The 19240-nt window shown below is 34.3% G+C and overlaps 1 protein-coding gene across 2 annotated transcripts in view; it reads right to left on the bottom strand.

Annotated features, from left to right (window-relative positions):
* Positions 1–19240, bottom strand: part of TMEM135 (transmembrane protein 135) — a 240567-nt gene that overhangs the window by 59009 nt on the left and 162318 nt on the right. For both annotated transcript variants that reach the window (XM_081241468.1, XM_081241469.1), the window contains exon 6: positions 14626–14672. In XM_081241468.1, coding sequence (XP_081097594.1) covers positions 14626–14672 — 47 coding nt within the window. The remainder of the gene's footprint in view (positions 1–14625; positions 14673–19240) is intronic.

The following is a 19240-nucleotide window of genomic DNA, read 5'->3' as shown; positions in this document are numbered from 1 at the left end:
CCAACCAGGGATGGAACCTGGGTCCCTGACAGTGAGAGTCCTAATCACTGGACTCTCAGCTAATTCCCCAGTATGGTGGATTTTTTAAGTCATACGAGCTTATGCGACTTACATGTAAAATTCTTAATAAATGACTCCTTCAAAGCTGATAAAATCTAGATAAATATCTCTTCCTCAGATTCATCATATTCATCTCTCTCACTACTGTGTTGTTAGCTCTTCCCATAAGAATTTTAAACTTTTCCTAATTATGCTACGTACCCAGAAATCTGACTCTCTGCACTATATTTCCTACAGAAAAGAATTACAAATATGTGAGAATACAGACAGGTTCAACTTAGGGTATATTAGCATTTTTTAAATTACTTTATGCTCCAAATAAAATTGGGTGCTGAAAGCAAGTGTGATGTGTCCAAAATGTGGTCTGTCTAATCACTCTCACTTTGTAGCTGACCCCTTACAGAGAAGACATAACTGACAGGTGAACAAAGTGGGAAGAAGATGCTGGAAAGAAGAGATATGCTGAATCTAAACAAAAGGTTCAACAGCCAAGAATAGGGAACACAGTTAGTTTTGTAGGGTTAGAAATAGGGCAAGAGGTCAAGATCTGGAGCAGATCTGGATATTATTAACCAGTAAAAACAGTTAAGTCCAAAGGAATTATGATTTGGAAAGAACACTTTTAGACAAAACAGAACCTATACAAGGTACATATGATCACCCTAATATCTATCTAATTCATGTATGGAACAAGAAGAAATAATATTTGACTGCTGGAATGAGATTAAGCAGAGCAGAATTAGAACTCATATTCAGCAAGCTAAAAAAGGAGACTTGTGGGAAGATAATGTTTTAGACACACAGTAAAATTCTAGTCGATCTCTTTTATGACAACAGCTGTTCGTAACATTCCAATTTCTGCTTTATGTCAGAGTTTCATATTTCAATTGTAGCTTATTATTACTGTGGCCAATTTGATTTGAAAAATAAGAATGTCAAACCTATATTCTATAAGATAGTTTCAGACTCATGAAATTTCAAGTACTTCACAGCTTTAAAAAATAACAACCCCCTTTTATAAATCTCTTTGGAAACCTAGCCTATTTTTTCCAACAAAATGAACTTCAATACTAGAAATAAAACAACATTCTCAAAGGTAATAAACACAGAATAAAACTTAAGATGTTTCCGATTTCCTACATGAAATTAATATACCTTAAATTTAGAAGACTGAATTTAAATGACAATTAACTATATCCAGTGAGCTTAAGCCTGGAAATACGCTGCAGAAATTAAAATAACTGAAATCTTTAAAATGTACAAACAGCAGTTCAAATAAAGCTTTAATACATATCTGTTTACGTTTCATAAAGGAAGCAGTGATCAATTCACAATAAAAGATCAGAGATGATTATAAATATATGCTAATGTAGAGTTTCTTCCTCTTAAGAAATTATTAATAATGTATTAGGAAGTAGTAACATAAATTTAATTCTGTTCTAAAATACTAGTCATACACACATTTGTCACACTTAATATGATGAATATTTAATGTTAAGTGCCATAGTGCAATGCCAGTTATTTCCTTGACATTCTGTATTAAAACAAAAAAAGCAGAAAACAAAACAAAACCAAAAAGATAAGAAAAGAAACAGGGTGGAGAAGAGGGAGGGAGGAGAGGGAGAGAGGGAGAGAGAAAGAGATTGAAACACAGAGACAGAAAGCATAGCCATCTGACTACAAAGTAGCTTTTATCCTCCTTTCTGGTTTAAAATCTAGTCACAAGAAGGGAATTCCAAAGATCCCTAACAGCAGCAATCAGAAATATTTATAATTTTAAATAGAAAGATGAATAATCCCATGAGATGGTATTTCTCATATAGTTAAAACTATTTCATATATAAAACCCCAAATATCCATTAACAAAATTTTGAACAAATTTCTATCTTCCTTAATTTCTAGGTCTTTCTGTTTAATTTAATTTCTCTCTCAAAAAGGCTTTCCATCACACTGTAGTATTTAAGAGTACAAAGCAAACAAACAAAAGAAAAACCTGAATCTTTGTATTTAAGAGTACAAAAATAACTGAATCTTTTGCTATGTTCTTCACATAAACTTCAAAATATTCGACTGTTTTGAAATAATTTATGGTATTTAAAGTAAATTATTCAAAATTCTACATCTAACTCGGTTTCTAACCACTGAATGAGCTAAGACAAATCACAAAAATCCTCAGAGATTTCATTTCCTCACCAGAAAAGTGACAACTTTGTGGTACATAATTTCTAATTTGCTCCCCACTCTAAAAATCTATGATCCTCTGAAACATTAAGTCTTGGTATTATTCACTTGAAAGGAAAATACTTCTATGAAACTTTGCAACATATCAAACTCACTGAAAATAACACTGAATCAGCATATATGCCATGAATTCTTGAACCTCAGTTATTTTTAGGCTAGAATACATAAGCATCAAGATATATGTAAAATATATAAACTGGTTCCTATCATAAAAGTATGACTCTGAAGTTTGGTTCTACTAGGATAAATAAAAAGCAAAAAACCCCAATTTTTTAAAAAGTAGAAACCAAATCTTGAGGACTTTAAGGCATTGAAAAAAAATCCTCAAAGAATGGAAAAGAGGACAGTTGATGATGGTACTGCAGAGACAAAAGATGTTAGTAAATATTTTTTAAATGTGCTCTTTACAGTAAAAATTCTCTTATGCAATCTCCATTTAAGAGATTACATTTAATAAGATAAATGTATCTTAGATTCTCTATTTTCTCCGTAAAACGTTCTAACATTCACCTTGACTGCTGGAAGATAAAACACCACTACTAAATATGACCACATACATCAGTTCACACTAGTTGAGTTACATGCTTGCCAAGAATCAGTTGTGCTTATCCCCAAATGTGTTTAGGTCATTTGTATTTGTTAATGTAATTATGTAAATGACCTACATATTACATAAACCAAAAAGGAAAAAAGGTTTTTTCCATGGAAACTGAGTTTACTGTTTTGGAAAGACAATACCTTGTAAGTATGATTTATACAACAAAAACAACTCAGAACCCCAGCTGGGGAACTCCAACTGAAACAAAATGCCTTGGTAAATGAGCAGATATTTGTCTGTGCTAGGGTGAAATGAAGTACTTAAAGTACACATGTATGAGTATCTTGGAGATGCTGTTAGTAAAATACAAATCTCATGCCATTGCCATGAGGACAGCTTACCCTAAATAGCTTTTGTCTCCTCAGCTTGGACACCAGTATGAATACATGCAAAGCAGAACTGCCCTAACTGACTCACAGACCTGCAATGGGGCACAGAGCTGACCCAGCCAACTTGTTTGTTATATGTCACTATAATTTTACAGTTGTTGTTTACGTAACTGCCAACTGACACAACAATATAACAGGAAAAAATAAATATTAATAGCATATAAATCTATAGGAGCATATAGCTCCTACAAATAGTGCAAAAAATTAAAAAATAAATAATGGGTAGAGGGCATGAAATCAAAACAACTAATAAACCAATGAAAAGACGTTCCACATCACTAGGCATCAGGAAGTACAAAGTAAGGCAAAAATGAGGCATTACCTTTTAGATTATTTGACTGACAAGGTAAAAATCACTGACATGAACTAAGATTGGGAGTCAACAAGCACTCTCGGAGGGAAAGTAGATTGGTAGTGCCTTTTATGGAGGACTATCTGGCAGTATTTATCAAAATTAAATACGTCCAGTATATCTGACCCAGAGAATCCATTTGTAGGTAACTATCCAGCCTATGGAAACAATGGAATATGCACACAAAGATATTTTTAAAAGAATGTTCACAGTTGTACAGTTTGTAATAGTGAAAAACTACAAACAGTATAAACGTTAATAGGGCTTCAAGTATTACTTATAGATTTATAATTTTTTGCAGCACCTAAAAACAATGAGGTAGATTCATATATAGTGACATATAAACAGAACCCTAAGATACATTATCAAATAGAGAAGTACTGCAGAAAATACATAATATGTGATCCTATTGTAAAAAATAAATATAGACATAGGTACATAGATATGTATAGAAAAAATTCCAGAAGGATATATGCCAAAATGTCAAGATAGTTTTGAATGAAAAAAGAAGCAGGAAGAGGGAGTTGGATAAAGGGGGAAAGAACTTTCACTTTTTACTATATACACTTTGATGTTATTTGAATTTTTTGAAAGAACTTAGCAGTGTATTACTTGTACAATTAACAAATTATTTTTAAAAAGGAGACTTGTTAACTTTTAGATCAGAAAAGTCTCTCATCAGTTCACCTATTAAATAACAGACTCATCATTTTTACCCTATGTAGATAATGAGCAGTTAAAATTGGGGTAAAAAAGTAAACTACATCTTAAAATTCTGAAAGAAGTTGATGCTGAGAAGAAAGTTAAGAGGGAGAAAAGGAGACCTAATAATCTTTAAGCATCTAAAGTGATTATATGAATAGCTGTTTTCTATTTCAAGTGAGAAAAGGCCTTTAGGGTGAGCCCATTCCCTTTTATTAGAGATTTGGGATATTCGGGGAAAATGTCCTGACTCTTCATGCTGTGAACTACTAGAATTGGTTAGCAAGAGAGGCAGAAGGATTAAATTCTCTGGATTTTTTTTTTTTTTAGTTACAGGTTTTAAGGAAAATTTTATTATTTATTTCTTGATGTGACTCACAGCTTTGCTACTCAGAGTGTGACCCCAGGTCCAGCAGCCCTGGCATCACCGGGGAACCGAGAAATGCAGAAGCTAACACCCCGCCCAGACCTACTGAATCATAATCTGCATTTGTAGTAAGATTCCCCAAATGATCTGTATGCACACTGAAGTTTGAGAACTCCTTTAGAGCCCTTACATCAGATATTTACACTTGTAACAGTCCATATGTCTTGAAAATTAACAAGTGCATACTTCGGAATCGGTAAAAAGAAATGTTTCATTTGATAACAAAACCTTTCTTTTTCATCCTTATAGATACTATTTCTGCTTTTCCAAATAAGGAAAAAAGTAATACAATTTTTTAAGGCCTATATTCTTTCAAGGTGAAAGCCACATCAGTCCACATCACCTTCATTCACACAGTTCTTCTAATCATTAAAATGTAATAAAAGACTATGAGAGATGTAAGCTAAAATCCAAAAGAAACAGATACTAACTTCAATAAAGTGATCAAAAACTTTAATGATCTTTAAATTCTCAGGACTCAAGTAATTTCAATTCGGTTGGCCTGCCGTAATAAGTCTCCCTACATGTTTCATACCCGTAGAAGTTGCTGGTGATTTTACAAGATGAGGTGAGGAGAGTCTCATCTTTCATAAGAATCCCTGAAAATATCCTATAATGACACCCTGCGAGGAAGGTTTGTCCAAAATATCAGGATTGGGAATTATCCAATTCCAAAAGCATTTTTTAACACTCAAGCAAGAAACAGAAGTCAGGATAGCAACTGTGCTAATATTAGAGCTTGATGTTTTTGTGATAGAAGAAATCAATGTGATGAGCTCAACTGCTCTCCATCATCTAATTCTGAATATCATTATTCTTCTGAACATGCCCAACGAGCTCAAAACCGTAAGAATTACATACTCCATTTCAGTGAACAAATCTCTTCAGAAGCATTCCAGGGCAGCTTGGATTCAGAGGTCCTGGGCTGCCGCAAGCAACTTATTCTCTAAGGCTTGAGAACCCAAAGCTATGTTCTTCTTTTATTTTAGGATGACAAGAACATGACAAACAGCCAGCACTCAGTCACCATCAAGGCCCCACCAGTACAAAGAGGCTTTGTGATTGACAAGAGAATATAAAAAAGGGAGGAGACCCACTTTTTCCTTTCTCTAGGGAAGACTCCGGCTGAAATTTTAGAAGTTAAAAGCATCTCCCATTTACACTAGTTCACCTTGCAGGTAAACACCTTCCTGGTTCAGTGACTCAGTCACACATTAGAAACAGAATCTGTGCTGAAAATTGATAATGGTGGAAAAATATTGTTTTACTGTGAATTTCAGCTCAGGGCAGCTGTGATACACTTCCTCTTCTAGTAAGCTGTCACTGAACCAGTACAGCATGAAAAGTAGGATTCATACATGGATATTTTATTTGAAGTTTCAAGGATACAGACTGGAATAAATTCAAATATTTCCAATTTTTGCTATCTGTGATTTTTTGAAAAAAATCTAGATTAGATCATGAAAAAGGAAAAATATGATGTATTATGTGAATATTAATATTTCCTTCTATGTCCTTCGATTCATTTCAATAAATTTCCATGAAAAGGACAGTGATTTTGAAACACTTTCCCCAAAATAAACAGAAAATACAGCAAAATTCTTCTTCAAAATATAATCAACATCACTATATAATCAAATACAATCTATGAAATACATACTCAAAATATAGTAATCAGGTTGTGAACTGATAATTTATATTTCCAAAGACTGTAAATGTAACTTCCATTCAAACTCAATTGGAATGTATTAGCAGTGGACTTCATAGATATTTAAAGGGCATTCTGATGATCACAGTCTTTAAATGGCAATTGATGACTTTTCAGTTTGATCAGCAGTAATGCATTAGACTGATACTTGAGAATATATTCACTAAAAGTCTAAACTTTTCAGATAAATAAATATATCTCCATTTTTCAATCTTGTTTTTCTCCACCTAATAAGGACATTTGATATTATACCATATCCGCAGATATTTCTGAAATTAGTCTTCGTTGGCAGTCCTATAAAACTTTTTTTAAACTGTACTTTTCAAATATTATTACCAAGTAAAAAACACCCTAACTCATAAGTATCAAAGACAAATTTCCATCTTATTAGGACAATGTTGTAATAACAATCTCATATAAACTTGTGGCATCTACTGTAAGCTTCCTCATTACTTCCCTTCTAATTCTAAAGTGTAGTGTCTCAGACCTAAGAGTATGCATATTTTAAACGGCAGTTCTGACAATTCTGGAAAGAAAGCTGGCAAGCTTTGTGGTGCACTTGTCCGTCATTCTCCATGGGAACACTCCTCCTTCAAATACACTTGAGAAGAAGTTAAGTTTCCTGGGGTTCTCTCTCAAGAAATGCCTATGTGCCCACAAAAACACAGTAGCATCCCTGAGATGTGGCAACCAGAGGAATGTTAAATGGTGATAACACAGAAACACCATGCCACTGGGCAATAAAGATCTATTTCCAGATCAGAGTTTTATAACAACTTAATTGATATAATTCATATACAACTCACTATTTAAAGTGTATCATTCAATGACTTTTAATATATTCACAGGCCTGTGTAGCCAACGTCGTAATTACTTTTTGAACATTTTCATCACCGTTTAAAAAAAAAAAAACAATTCGTAGTCATTCCCCATTCCCCAAAAGTCTCCTAGCCACAGGCAACACAAATCTACTTTCTATCTCTATGGATTTGCCTATTCTGGACATTTCATATAAATGGAATCAAACAATATGTGACCTTTACAGCTCAGAGTTAAATAATAAAAACAACTAATTTTATTGAGAGCTTACAATGTGGCAGTCATTTAATACTCACAGTAATCCCATGAGGTGAGTACTGTTATTATCCCCACTTTAAGATGAGAAACCTGAGGCACAGAGAGGCTGAGCACCTAACCCAATACCACAAAGAAGTTAGATGGAGAGGGTTTGAACCAACACAGTCTGGCTCAAGAGTGCATCCCTTTAACCAACTCTGCTACCCTAGAGTGCCCCTTGATTAGCTCCAGGAAAACTCCAACAGTAGAAAATAATGGAAACAGAGTCAGGCGTGAAGAAAACAGTGAATTATAGCATTCCTCATAACTGGTAAAACAAGGAGTTAAACTTAACTGCTTCCAATCTGAGCGTTTTTATTAGCAAAAGTCCAGTCTAAGAGCTTTCTATGTTCAGCAATAAATGTCATTGTTATTCATGAAAATAAAACTGCAACAAGTTTTTGAAAGGCAGCTGACCACTTCTGACATGATTGTGTCCCATTAAGTTCTTACCTTAGTAGTTGCATTTTAAGTGCATATCATTTCTCCATACAATATTTCCCTTTGCCTTCTACTAAACTCAATAAACATTTATATATGTTAAAACTTTCGGAGCCATTTCTTTATCTAGGCCCAAGTACCTCAAAGGCTCGCAGGCAAAAAGTGAAAACAGACTTGCCACAACTTCCATCCATAGATGGAGAACATTCACCCAACGGGCAGAATAATGTTCTCCCCTCAAAAAAACCCTCACATTACAGTCATGTGACCTGGTAATAAGCATTCTTGGAGGAAGTGATTCACAACATTTATGAACCTATGTTTTCTCACCTTTTCTGTTTGCTTTGAAGAAAGCAACAGTCCTAACATTCTCTTTACCTTCTCTTTTCATAGGACAGATTTTGCATTTTTTAGTAAGCTGACTGGTTTTGGGTGCCAACTACATTAGTACCTTGTTCCACCTGCATATATTTCCTGAGGAATATTGTTTTCACAAGCCCATGTCAACTCATTAAAAACTCACCTTTTAAGAATGACGATGAACTTAGGAAGCGAAAGACATTAGATTTTTCTACTTTCTACCTTTTCTATATATCAGTCCTCTTTCACTTAAACTGTGTGTCCAAGGCTTTCAAACAAAGCTTCAATTTCCTCTTAATCATTTATCATGATCTCTTCCAGATAAGTAGGCTTAACAATCTAACCATGCAGGTAGACATTTTGGACTGAATCTTAGACCATTTCTCTTTTCTTTCCCATTCTCCAACTTGTCAATCTCTCTTGCTTGTGCAACCTTCTCTTAACCACTTAGTCTCTCTTGTCTAAGTAAGTAAATAAACAAAGAAAAGAAGGAATACAAAAGGAAAACCCTTAATCCTATAACAACTTGCCCTTTCTCCTCTCAAACTTTTAGAGTTTATTATACTCATTCTACTTCCACATCTCACACTTTTTGACATTTTCTTTTATTTATTAAAAAAATTGCCCCAAGTTTATTAAGAAATAATTGACAAATATAATTGTATTTTATGGTATACAACATGTCACATTTATTTCTCAATCTACTATCCCAACTCAACTACAGAAGTTTCTCTAGCAGGTTACCACTGATCACCCGGTTGCTAGAGCAAAGAAACAGCTCTTAACCCTTACCTTACTGCATATGTCTACAGCATTAACACTAAATATAATTTCATTCCTCAAGTTCTCTATTTTAATTAACTTTCTTTCCTAGTTTAAAAACAAGCACTACTCGCAACTCTATTTTTTTGCTAAGATAATAATCACCATGCTAGGTGCTCACATGTATGAGTCCAGTAGTTTTTCACATGGCTGGTTGTTACCCATTAGTGGGTCGAAACAGCTTTTTAATACTTTTTTTTTTTTTTAATTTGGCTGCGGTGGGTCTTTGTTGCTGTGCGCGGGCTTTCTCTAGTTGCGGCGAGCGGGGGCTACTCTTCGTTGTGGTGCGCGGGCTTCTCATTGCGGTGGCTTCTCCTGTTGTGGAGCACGGGCTCTAGGCGGGCGGGCTTCAGTAGTTGTGGCACATGGGCTCAGTAGTTGTGGCTTGCGGGTTCTAGAGCGTGGGCTCAGTAGTTGTGGCGCACAGGCTTAGTTGCTCCGCGGCATGTGGGATCTTCCCGGATCAGGGCTCGAACCCGTGTCCCCTGCATTGGCAGGAGGACTCTTAACCACTGCACCACCAGGGAAGCCCAAAATAGCTTTTTAAATAAATGAAATAAATTAGAATAGAAAATATCCAAATGTATTATACGTAGCAAGGTTACATACTATTCTGGGAAATTTATGGGTCTGCATGAATAGTCACAATAGAAAAGGTAGTTCTGGGACTTCCCTGGAGGTCCAGTGGTTAAGACTCCACGCTTCCAATGCAGGTGGCACGGGTTCGATTCCCTGGTCAGGGAACTAAGATCCTACATGTCACACGGTGTGGTCACAAAAAATAAAGGTAGTTCTTATTTTGGGTGACATCCAAAAAAGCTGGAAAGATGTTGTTTCTTATGTAATTCTCACAATCCTACCTATGAGGTCCATATAGCAATTTACACTTTTTAATAATGAAGAAGCTGAGGTATAGAGAAGTTGTATAATTTGTCCAACATCAAACTGCTAGTGTGACAATCAAGAATAGCCTCTATTTACCTCCTGAACTCCAAATATACAAATGATATCTATATTTCTCTATGTGAACGTCCTAAAAGCAACTCAATCTCAGTCTTTGCTAAACCTGTATGTAATTTCCACACATTTTCTAATTTGCTCACCTTCTAGTGTTTTGCTTTTCTTCATCCAAGCAGCAATCCTCCTGTCTTAGATAAATCAACTCTTCATCATGTCATTACCATAACCCTCAGTCATGTCCTCACCATTTCTCTCCCGAACAACTGCAGCAGTGTCCTCCCATTACCTGTTATTATGCCCCCTCCAAACGCCTAATTCATTCTCTGCATTGCTGGAAGTAATCTCCTTGAACTAAAAATCTAATTATTTAGGGCACACTCTCCCAAACCTGAAGAAAACTTTTAAACTCCAAATGCCATATATGATTTTCTAGACTGGACTTTTGTGTAGTTCTAGGCAATACTTTAAAAAATAGAACCTAACTGATATTTATAAAGGATTTTTAAAAAATGAGTAAACGGTTGAAAGACCCAGATCAAAAGGTCTTTACTTTTTGTTATTTCAAAGATACTAAGTTCATGTAAACAGATTCAAGGACAATCATAAATGTCTTTCACTCGAGAACTATAGGTTGTCCAGCCAATAGTGTCATTTTCGTAAATTAAAAAACAACAACAACAACACTACATATGTTGAAACTAATGAAATAGTTTATTATTTTTGCCTTCACAGAATAGTACAAATTCATGGAATAGCAGTCATCAATACTGTTTCTAAATATGTATTAAAAAATATATGTATAAAACACAACTACAATAAACTTTAATTTGCACTGGTTTCTAACTAAAAATCCAATGCTTTCCAATGTTTATGGCAGATTAAGGTAGGTCTATTGTGAATCAGTCATATATAGTCTGTAGATTATCTACTATGACAAGTCTGAGCCTTTCAATCTACATGTTTAAACAAACTGTTTGCTGCCTTTGCACAGGCAGGTGGAAAGAATTTCTAGCTAGGCACTCACTAAGATGGGATCAAAGTTGTCGTAATACACTTTATGATACTATTTTAAATTAAAGAAAAATGAAGCTCAATTATTTCATTTTTCTAAAATATTAGTGTTTTTCATACATAGATCACTAATGCTGAAAATAAAACCAATAAAATAATGTTTAAAAGGGTTGCATGTTTCATTGTTTTTTTATGAGCAGGATTAAGTGTAACAGTTTTGTTGTAGTGTCTGTGTTATTGTTGATTCTTTCCTTTGCTTCTCAGTTAAAACAAAAAAGAGCTGGTGGTTCAAAAGAAACTCATTTCTTTTCTCCACATGACTGTTGGGAAGATCCTAAGCAAGCCTGAATCAATAATTATGATGAATCCTTTTACTCAAAAAAAAAAAAAAACTTAGGTTGCTTTACCCATAAATACACACTTGGAAGTAAAGAAATGTTTTAAAGAGATGCATTAGACAAAATATTCTATCAACTTTTCAACTATGACTCCTGCTTGGCCTGAACTGATAGTGACAGACATGCCCTAAGGCAAAGCTATAACAATAACATACAAAATAATAAAATGCTTAAACAAAGGAGGCAGAACCATTATGAAGAGTGCCCACTGGGGTTGAACAGAGAGCCTTTTTCTTTCAAAACAGTCTTCAAAATATTGTACCCCAATTTATATCAATAGACAGCTGGATGGCTGGATGGCCAGATGGCCAGCTGGCTAAGAACTGGAATAAAAAACTGAAAAAAACTTTCTCTTCACATATTACCTTTCCTCCACCCAAGCCTCTGAAGTGTTCCCAGGATTCCATTTGAATATAAGCCAGATTTTTGGCATACAGATTAAAAATCAAGACCACCATGTATGAGATAATGTATGTGAAAAGAACTATACCTATAAAATAACTATTAAGAGCTATTAAGAGCTATGCAAAAGTAAGACATTTTCATTACACATTTTAATAACCATGGTTTCAATACTCTGAACATTGTGTTGCTTTTTGAGTAAATTCATACTATAACCATCACATCCTATGTCACTTTTAGAAAATACTTATGGAACTACTTCCTCAAGTTCTTTCTTTAAAAAAATAAAATTGGCACATTTTTCTCTCTATTGAAAGGGGGTTCTCATTTCCCTTTTTCCCATTTATGGGTTAGGATAAAAACACAAGTTGACATTTCTAATATAAAATGTTTCCCTTATCCTCTTCTTAAAGAAGGTTACTATAAATGGAGTCATAGGGACAATATCATTTGATATTTACTGATCTAATTTTATGCAATTAGAATTAAAATAATTGTTAATGTGTCCTCAAATATCTACAATATACTTAAAATAAAGTTTGAATTTTAAAAATAAAATATTCTAATGGAATTAGACTTGCTAACTGCTATTGTTCATTCTAAACACTTGCTAGAGTTCAGACAAACATATAACATTGTTTTCTTCTGTTGCAGTACTTTATAAATGGTTTTATTTTACCATTTACCAAACCTCTTTTGTTGAGTTATTCAAACTAACTTCTGCCAAGAACACTAGGAATTTGGTGATAGTGCTTCTTTTTGGAGAAAAACAACCCCTTTCCTCAGAAAATTGAAAATGTTTATCTTGGCACTAAAACCTTGTATTGAGCCTTCTGGAAAGTATTTTAAATTGTTGTTTTTAACCTAGACTCTGTGACTGAAACAGGAAAAGGTTCCGTAGCTCTGCACCAAAATACGTATTTATAGGGTTGATTTTCTTTCTACACCAAAAATACTAGTTTGATGGCAGCAGTTTTCAAAGTATAATATCCTAGGACCATGCCTAACATTGGGCATTACCACTATATTCAAGACAATTTGTTTTTTAAACCTCAAAAACTTCTGATGTCTAAGAAATGCTAAATGTTGATCAAATATGCTATAAGTGCTATATTGGGAAGGACTATTTCACTTAACTACCTGGTCTTTTAGGAATTTTCACACACAAAAAAAATTTTATTTGATACTGTGCTTCCCTCCTGTGCATGCCAACAAAAGATATGTTTCTAAGTTTTTATCTTTTTTTTTACATTTCTCCCGCTAGGTATGCTTTATCTTCAGGTTAGACAGCATAAAGGTAAGTCCTTGAACTTTTTGCGATACTGTCCTAATAATGTGTCTGAATACAATTAAGAAATCTTTGGAAATTGATGAAATGAAAGGTCATTGTTCTTAACTCCCCTACCACACCCCTAAATTGCTAGAATATATGAAAGAGACTACAGGAGTTGTAAGGTGTATATGAAAGTATATTAAAAATGGTAGGTCATACAATTTCACAAAGACCCCCAGAGAGCTGCAACAATTTTTCAGTCGCTAATAACTGACATAGAATACTATGCACTTCATCATGAATACGTCCTTCCCACCTTAAAAACTTCATCCATTTTTTTCCTTCTAACAGCTTGTCTGTCCTTTACAAGTAAAATTACAGCACCATCATCATTTTATATTTGCAAATAACATTTTTTATAGTTAAAGGAAGTTCAAATTATATCATTGTGCTTATCAAGTATTTATTAGAATGTTCTGACAGGAAATTAGTTGTTTAAACATTCTGCTATGGTTGAATTCCCTTATTTAGGTTAAACAAAAAAAGATAAAGATATCTACTAAATATATCTTACTAAAATCCATAACTGTCTTTGTCAATCAAGTTCAAATTTTAATTTTAAAAGCCTAGAACTTCCTGCTGTGATTGAATTCTGCTTATATCCAGAAAAATCAAGAAAGAGTCTATTCAAATGAGTGTAATACGAGTGAAACAAATAGGAATTACTGGTATTACAGAAAATGACGATAATGAAGGAATGGGCTCTTCCTAATCAAAAATCCAACTCCCATACTGTTGTGTTTGTATGATAATGGCAGGCACCATTTTTACTGGCATTAAAATTCTGAGCCATCCTAACACTCCCCCACATTCCTCAGAGTCTCAGTATCAATGAAAAATGCAACTCTGACATAATGGACTAACAATATTTTACAGACAGTGATTAGTATGCTAGGTTACGTTCGTAAAAGACCTAGATTAAGCCCTACCATCACTTTTTTCTCATTTAAATTTAAAATGTTGATTGTTTTATAAGGTGAGCAAAGAATATCTAAAATCAGGTCCACAATAAACAGAAATTCACCTTTCAAGATCTGAGGACTATTAATTTACATATTCAGCTTTCCAAGATGAACTTATAAGCATAATGTGAAAAATCACATCTTCCTTCCCTCTCTTTCTCTATTCACTAAGGAGCAGTGACTAATCTCTAACCACTCTAGAAAATAAAACAAAGCAAACAAAAATTCATGTCACTTGTGGGGCATAATAATTTAGAAAACACTTTAGTTACACGGTTGATTTAAAAATTACAAAGGAAGAGTATTTTTTTCCATTAAAATAAATAGGTATAACAGAACATACCTGAAAAAGAACATGTACATGGCAGCTGTGATGCAGAATAAAAGGACCTATAACAAGGAGAAAATACGTTACTTACAAAAGAACACTGACATCATCATTTGTGTGTATTAGAAAGCAAAATACCCACTATTAAATCTTGTACCTGAAACAATTAAAAGATGTACGAAGCTAGTCATACACATATCACATTCTCTACCTTTCAAATAAGTCATATCAAGGCAACAATAAGTCTGTATATTTACACACACATATAATAAATAAAATTATAAACATTATAAAATATGTATGTGTGTATATATATATATACACATGTATATAGGCTGGGTAGAGGGTAACAGGGTTCAAAAAGGAATAGCCTATTTAAAAAATTATATTTAAGAATTCCTCAAGAAGCAAGTAACCTAAGAACAGAGATAATGGCTTTTAAATAGTGAAGTCAGCAGAAAAATCATAAAGCTTATTAACTATTATATCAAGATGACCAGACTTTTAAAATATAAAACACAGTCCAGTTGTCAACCAACTGTAATCAATAAGAAAAGCTCCTAAAAATATAATCATCCTGTATGGGATATAGACTCCCTATAAAAAAATTAATTCCTCTAAAAGCAAGCATCAGAACACACAATAAATCTGGATTAAAGAAGCTCCCCTAGAACATGTCATACGAAACACAAAGTATATTACTAAGATGTATATGGAAAGAATCCAAACCCAAGTCCTGGCCAAAAGCTTAGTTATGCCAACAAAGTGGATCTCCATAAAATTGTTTTAAATCAGTAAAACGGAAGTTGTAAACTGTGTTCTTATGTTAACAATAAGAGTGTAAATTAAACACAAGGATTGTCAGTGGCCTCACCTCATAGACAAATGACAAATGAACAATCTTCAACTATTAAAGACTGACCACAAGGAACCATGAAAACAAAAATGGTACAAAATAGTGTTTAGCTATTTCCAACACAATTTCTAGTTGACTTAAGGAAAGTATAATAGTTTTGCTGTTACAAATTGAGCTTGATAGGGTTTGCCCCCTTGGCTTAAGATAAGCATTATAAATACAATCTGAATGACTTAGAAATATATAAACCTACCAACCCAAAAGAGGATGGGCATCACACTTCCTGGCTTCAAACTATATTTCAAAGCTGTAGTAATCAAAACAGTAAGGTATTGGCATATAAACAGAATAGAGAATGATACAGAATAAAAGAGCCCAGAAATAAACACATGCATACACGGTCAATTGATTTATGATAAAGGAGCCATGAATATACAATGGCGATAGAACAGTCTCTTCAAAAAATGGTACTGGGAAAATAGGATGGCCACGTGCAGAAGAATGAAATTGGACCACTATCTTACAGCACACACAAAAATTAACTCAAAATGGATTAAACACTTGAATGTAAGGCCTGAAACCATAAAACTCCTAGAAGAAAACAGTTGGTAAGCATAGGTCATGGTGATTTTTAAAAATCTGACACCAAAAGCAAAGGGAACAAAAGCAAAAATAAAGTGCGATATCAAATTAAAAAGCTCTACACAGCAAAGGAAACCATCAACAAGATAAAAAGGCAACCCACTGAATGGGAGAAAATAATTACAAATGACATATCGGATAAGGGGCTAATATCCAAAATATATAAAGAACTCATACAACTCAACAGCAAAAGAACAAACATTCTGACTTTAAAATGGGCAGAAGATCTAAATTCTTCTGAAGAAGACATATGATGGCCAACAGGTTCATGAAAAGATGCTCAGCATCAGGGAAATGCAAATTAAAACCACAATGAAATATCACCTCACACTTGTTAGAATGGCTATTATCAAAGAGACTAGAAATAACAAGTGTTGGTGAGGATATGGAGAAAAGGGAACCCTTGTGCACTGTTGGTGGGAATGTAACTTGGTGCAGCCACTATGGAAAACAGTACGGAGGCTCCTCAACAAAGTAAAAATAGAACTACCATATGATCCAGCAATTCCACTTCTGAGTATTTATCCAAAGAATTCAATGAAAACACTAACTGAAAAAGATACATGAAGCATTATTTACAGTAGCCAAGATATGGAAACAACCTAAGTGTCCATCAATGGATGAATGAAAAAATAAATTGTGGTGCACACACACACACACACAGAGTGGGGGGGGAATATTATTCAGCCATAAAAAAGAGTGAAATCTTGCCATTTGCAACAACATGGATGAACCTCGAGGGTACTAAACTGACTTATTTTATTCAGTCAGAGAAAGACAAACACCATACGATCTCTCTGATATGTGGAATGTGAAGAAGGAGGAAGAAGAGAGAAAGGATAAGGAAGAAAGAAGGAAGAAGGAGAAAAAGAAACCAAACTCACAGATACAGAGAACAGAGTAGTGGTTGCAGGAGGCAGGGGAGTGGTGGATAGGAGAAATAGGGGAGCTGCATTTTTTTTTTAGTTTAAATAAATTGAATTTTTTAAAAAAGGATGGGTATCAATTACTATAAAACAAATATTACTTTTATTAATTTCTTATATAAAATATATAGAATCTTTCTTTATATACAAAGTATATAAAATCTAATAGGGACTTCCCTCGTGGAGCAGTGGTTAAGAATCCACCTGCCAATGCAGGGGACATGGGTTCAATCCCTGGTCCAGGAAGATCCCACGTGCTGCGGAACAGCTAAGCCCATGAGCCACAACTACTGAGCCTGCGCTCTAGAGCCCGTGAGCCACAACTACGGAAGCCCGAGTGCCACAACTACTGAAGCCCACGTGCCTAGAGCCCATGCTCCCAACAAAAGAAGCCACCGCAATGAGTAGCCCACGCACTGCAATGAAGAGTAGCCCCTGCTCGCCACAACTAGAGAAAACCCACGTGCAGCAACAGACCCAACGCAACCATAAATAAATAAATTTATTTATTTTAAAAAATCTAATAAACATGCACACACTCTCCTCCTCTCCTCTCTCCTTCTTTTCCTCTCCCATTCTCTCACGCCTTCAAAAATACCCTATCCATGATGCATAAGGTTCATATCACTATTTTTGAAAATGTTACTTAAAGCATAAGAAATAATTTTCATTTATTGACTAATCAATTATAAAGTCCAAGTGAGTCCGTTTACTGGCTATAATTTGCCAGCCAATGCTCCAGATCACAAAACTCAGTTTTTATTTCCCTCTCCTTGTATCCCCTTTGGGCAATGCCAACCTTCCCAATTTTTCAATGTTTCATACTTTCCCTGCACTAGTCATTATTCCCCTCGCAGATTCCACTCACAAACCTCTCTAGAAGTGTCCCAAAAATCTTTCCCACGCTCTCTACTTTCTCCAAAGAAAACTTCCAAAGTCTCTTTCCCTCAAAATGTTGCTATGCTCAACCTATCTGTGCTCATATTAAACTAACGATTATCTTTACAAATAATACATTTGAAACTGGGAAAGAGCATAATGTTTAAAAACCCAAGTTCTAGAATAAGGCAAATACAGGTTTGAATCTAATTTTATGTGACTTCTGATGCTTTATATAAGTTCCCTAAGCCTTAGATCCCTTATCACTAAAGTGAGTATATCACCTCACTTTGAATTGTTGGGAAGATTAAATGAGATGATGCTGCAAAGTGTCAGGCATTCAGCAGATTGTTTTTATTTTGTTTTGTTATTCATGGAAGTGATCTGGATATAAAAACCTCATCCAGAGATAGAAGCTTGGAAAAAAGTTTGTTTTTAAACAGGTAGACCTTTTGAAATCTCTCAAATTACCAATATTTGGAGTTCACCTCTTTTATAGAGTGGAGATTTAAGATATGAAAATCTGTGCAAGCAGGGGGAAACATGTAAGGGATATTAAAGTACAATTGATCAACTCATTCAAGAAATATTTACTGAACACGTACTATGTGCCAGGCACTATTCTAAAACTTACAACAGTATACAAAATGGACAAAGTCCTTGTCCTCCTGGAACTTATCTTCTAGTGAGGTAAGAGAAGATATTGAAATAGTATGTCAGACAGTGATGAGTTTTGGAGCAAAACAAAGCAGGATAAGGAAATAAAATGCAGGCGAGTAGGGGTGGTTGTTTTATACAAAGTGATCAAGGAAGCACAGACTTGTTAGTAGAGACACTGAGGAGATGAGGGATAAATGAGAGGACCATATCAACAGAACAAATGGAAAATTTTTGAATTTTATTCAGAAAGATGGTCAGTATTATGTCAAAGATGCTAAAGAAAGGATTTCATTTTTAGTAACATACAGTTTTCAAAGTTTTTTAAATTAATTGTGCTTATTTCTTAAACATTGTAACTTCAACAGAGTGCTTTTCCAAATAAATGTAAACCTGCAATTAAATAATGAAGAAGATTTTCTCTGTGTTTCAAATTATAGAATTTTAGAGCTAAAAGGACCTTCAGATAATATATTTTTTCATATTAGGAAACTTAGATCCTTAGAAGGTAAATGATATATCCATGTTCTACCTTGCTAGTTGTATCTTGCATTTCCTCTATTAAACAAATATTGGTCAAATGTTTACTCTGTACCTGCTCCATAAAGAAGATATTTAAATACAATTCTAACCCTTAAGGAACTTACAGAATACTGCTCCACAGTCTAAT

The sequence above is a fragment of the Mesoplodon bidens genome (assembly GCF_964165515.1).
Source record: "Mesoplodon bidens genome assembly, chromosome: 7".
NCBI classification, from domain to species: Eukaryota; Metazoa; Chordata; class Mammalia; order Artiodactyla; family Ziphiidae; genus Mesoplodon; species Mesoplodon bidens.
This window is presented reverse-complemented; position numbering and strand designations above follow the sequence as displayed.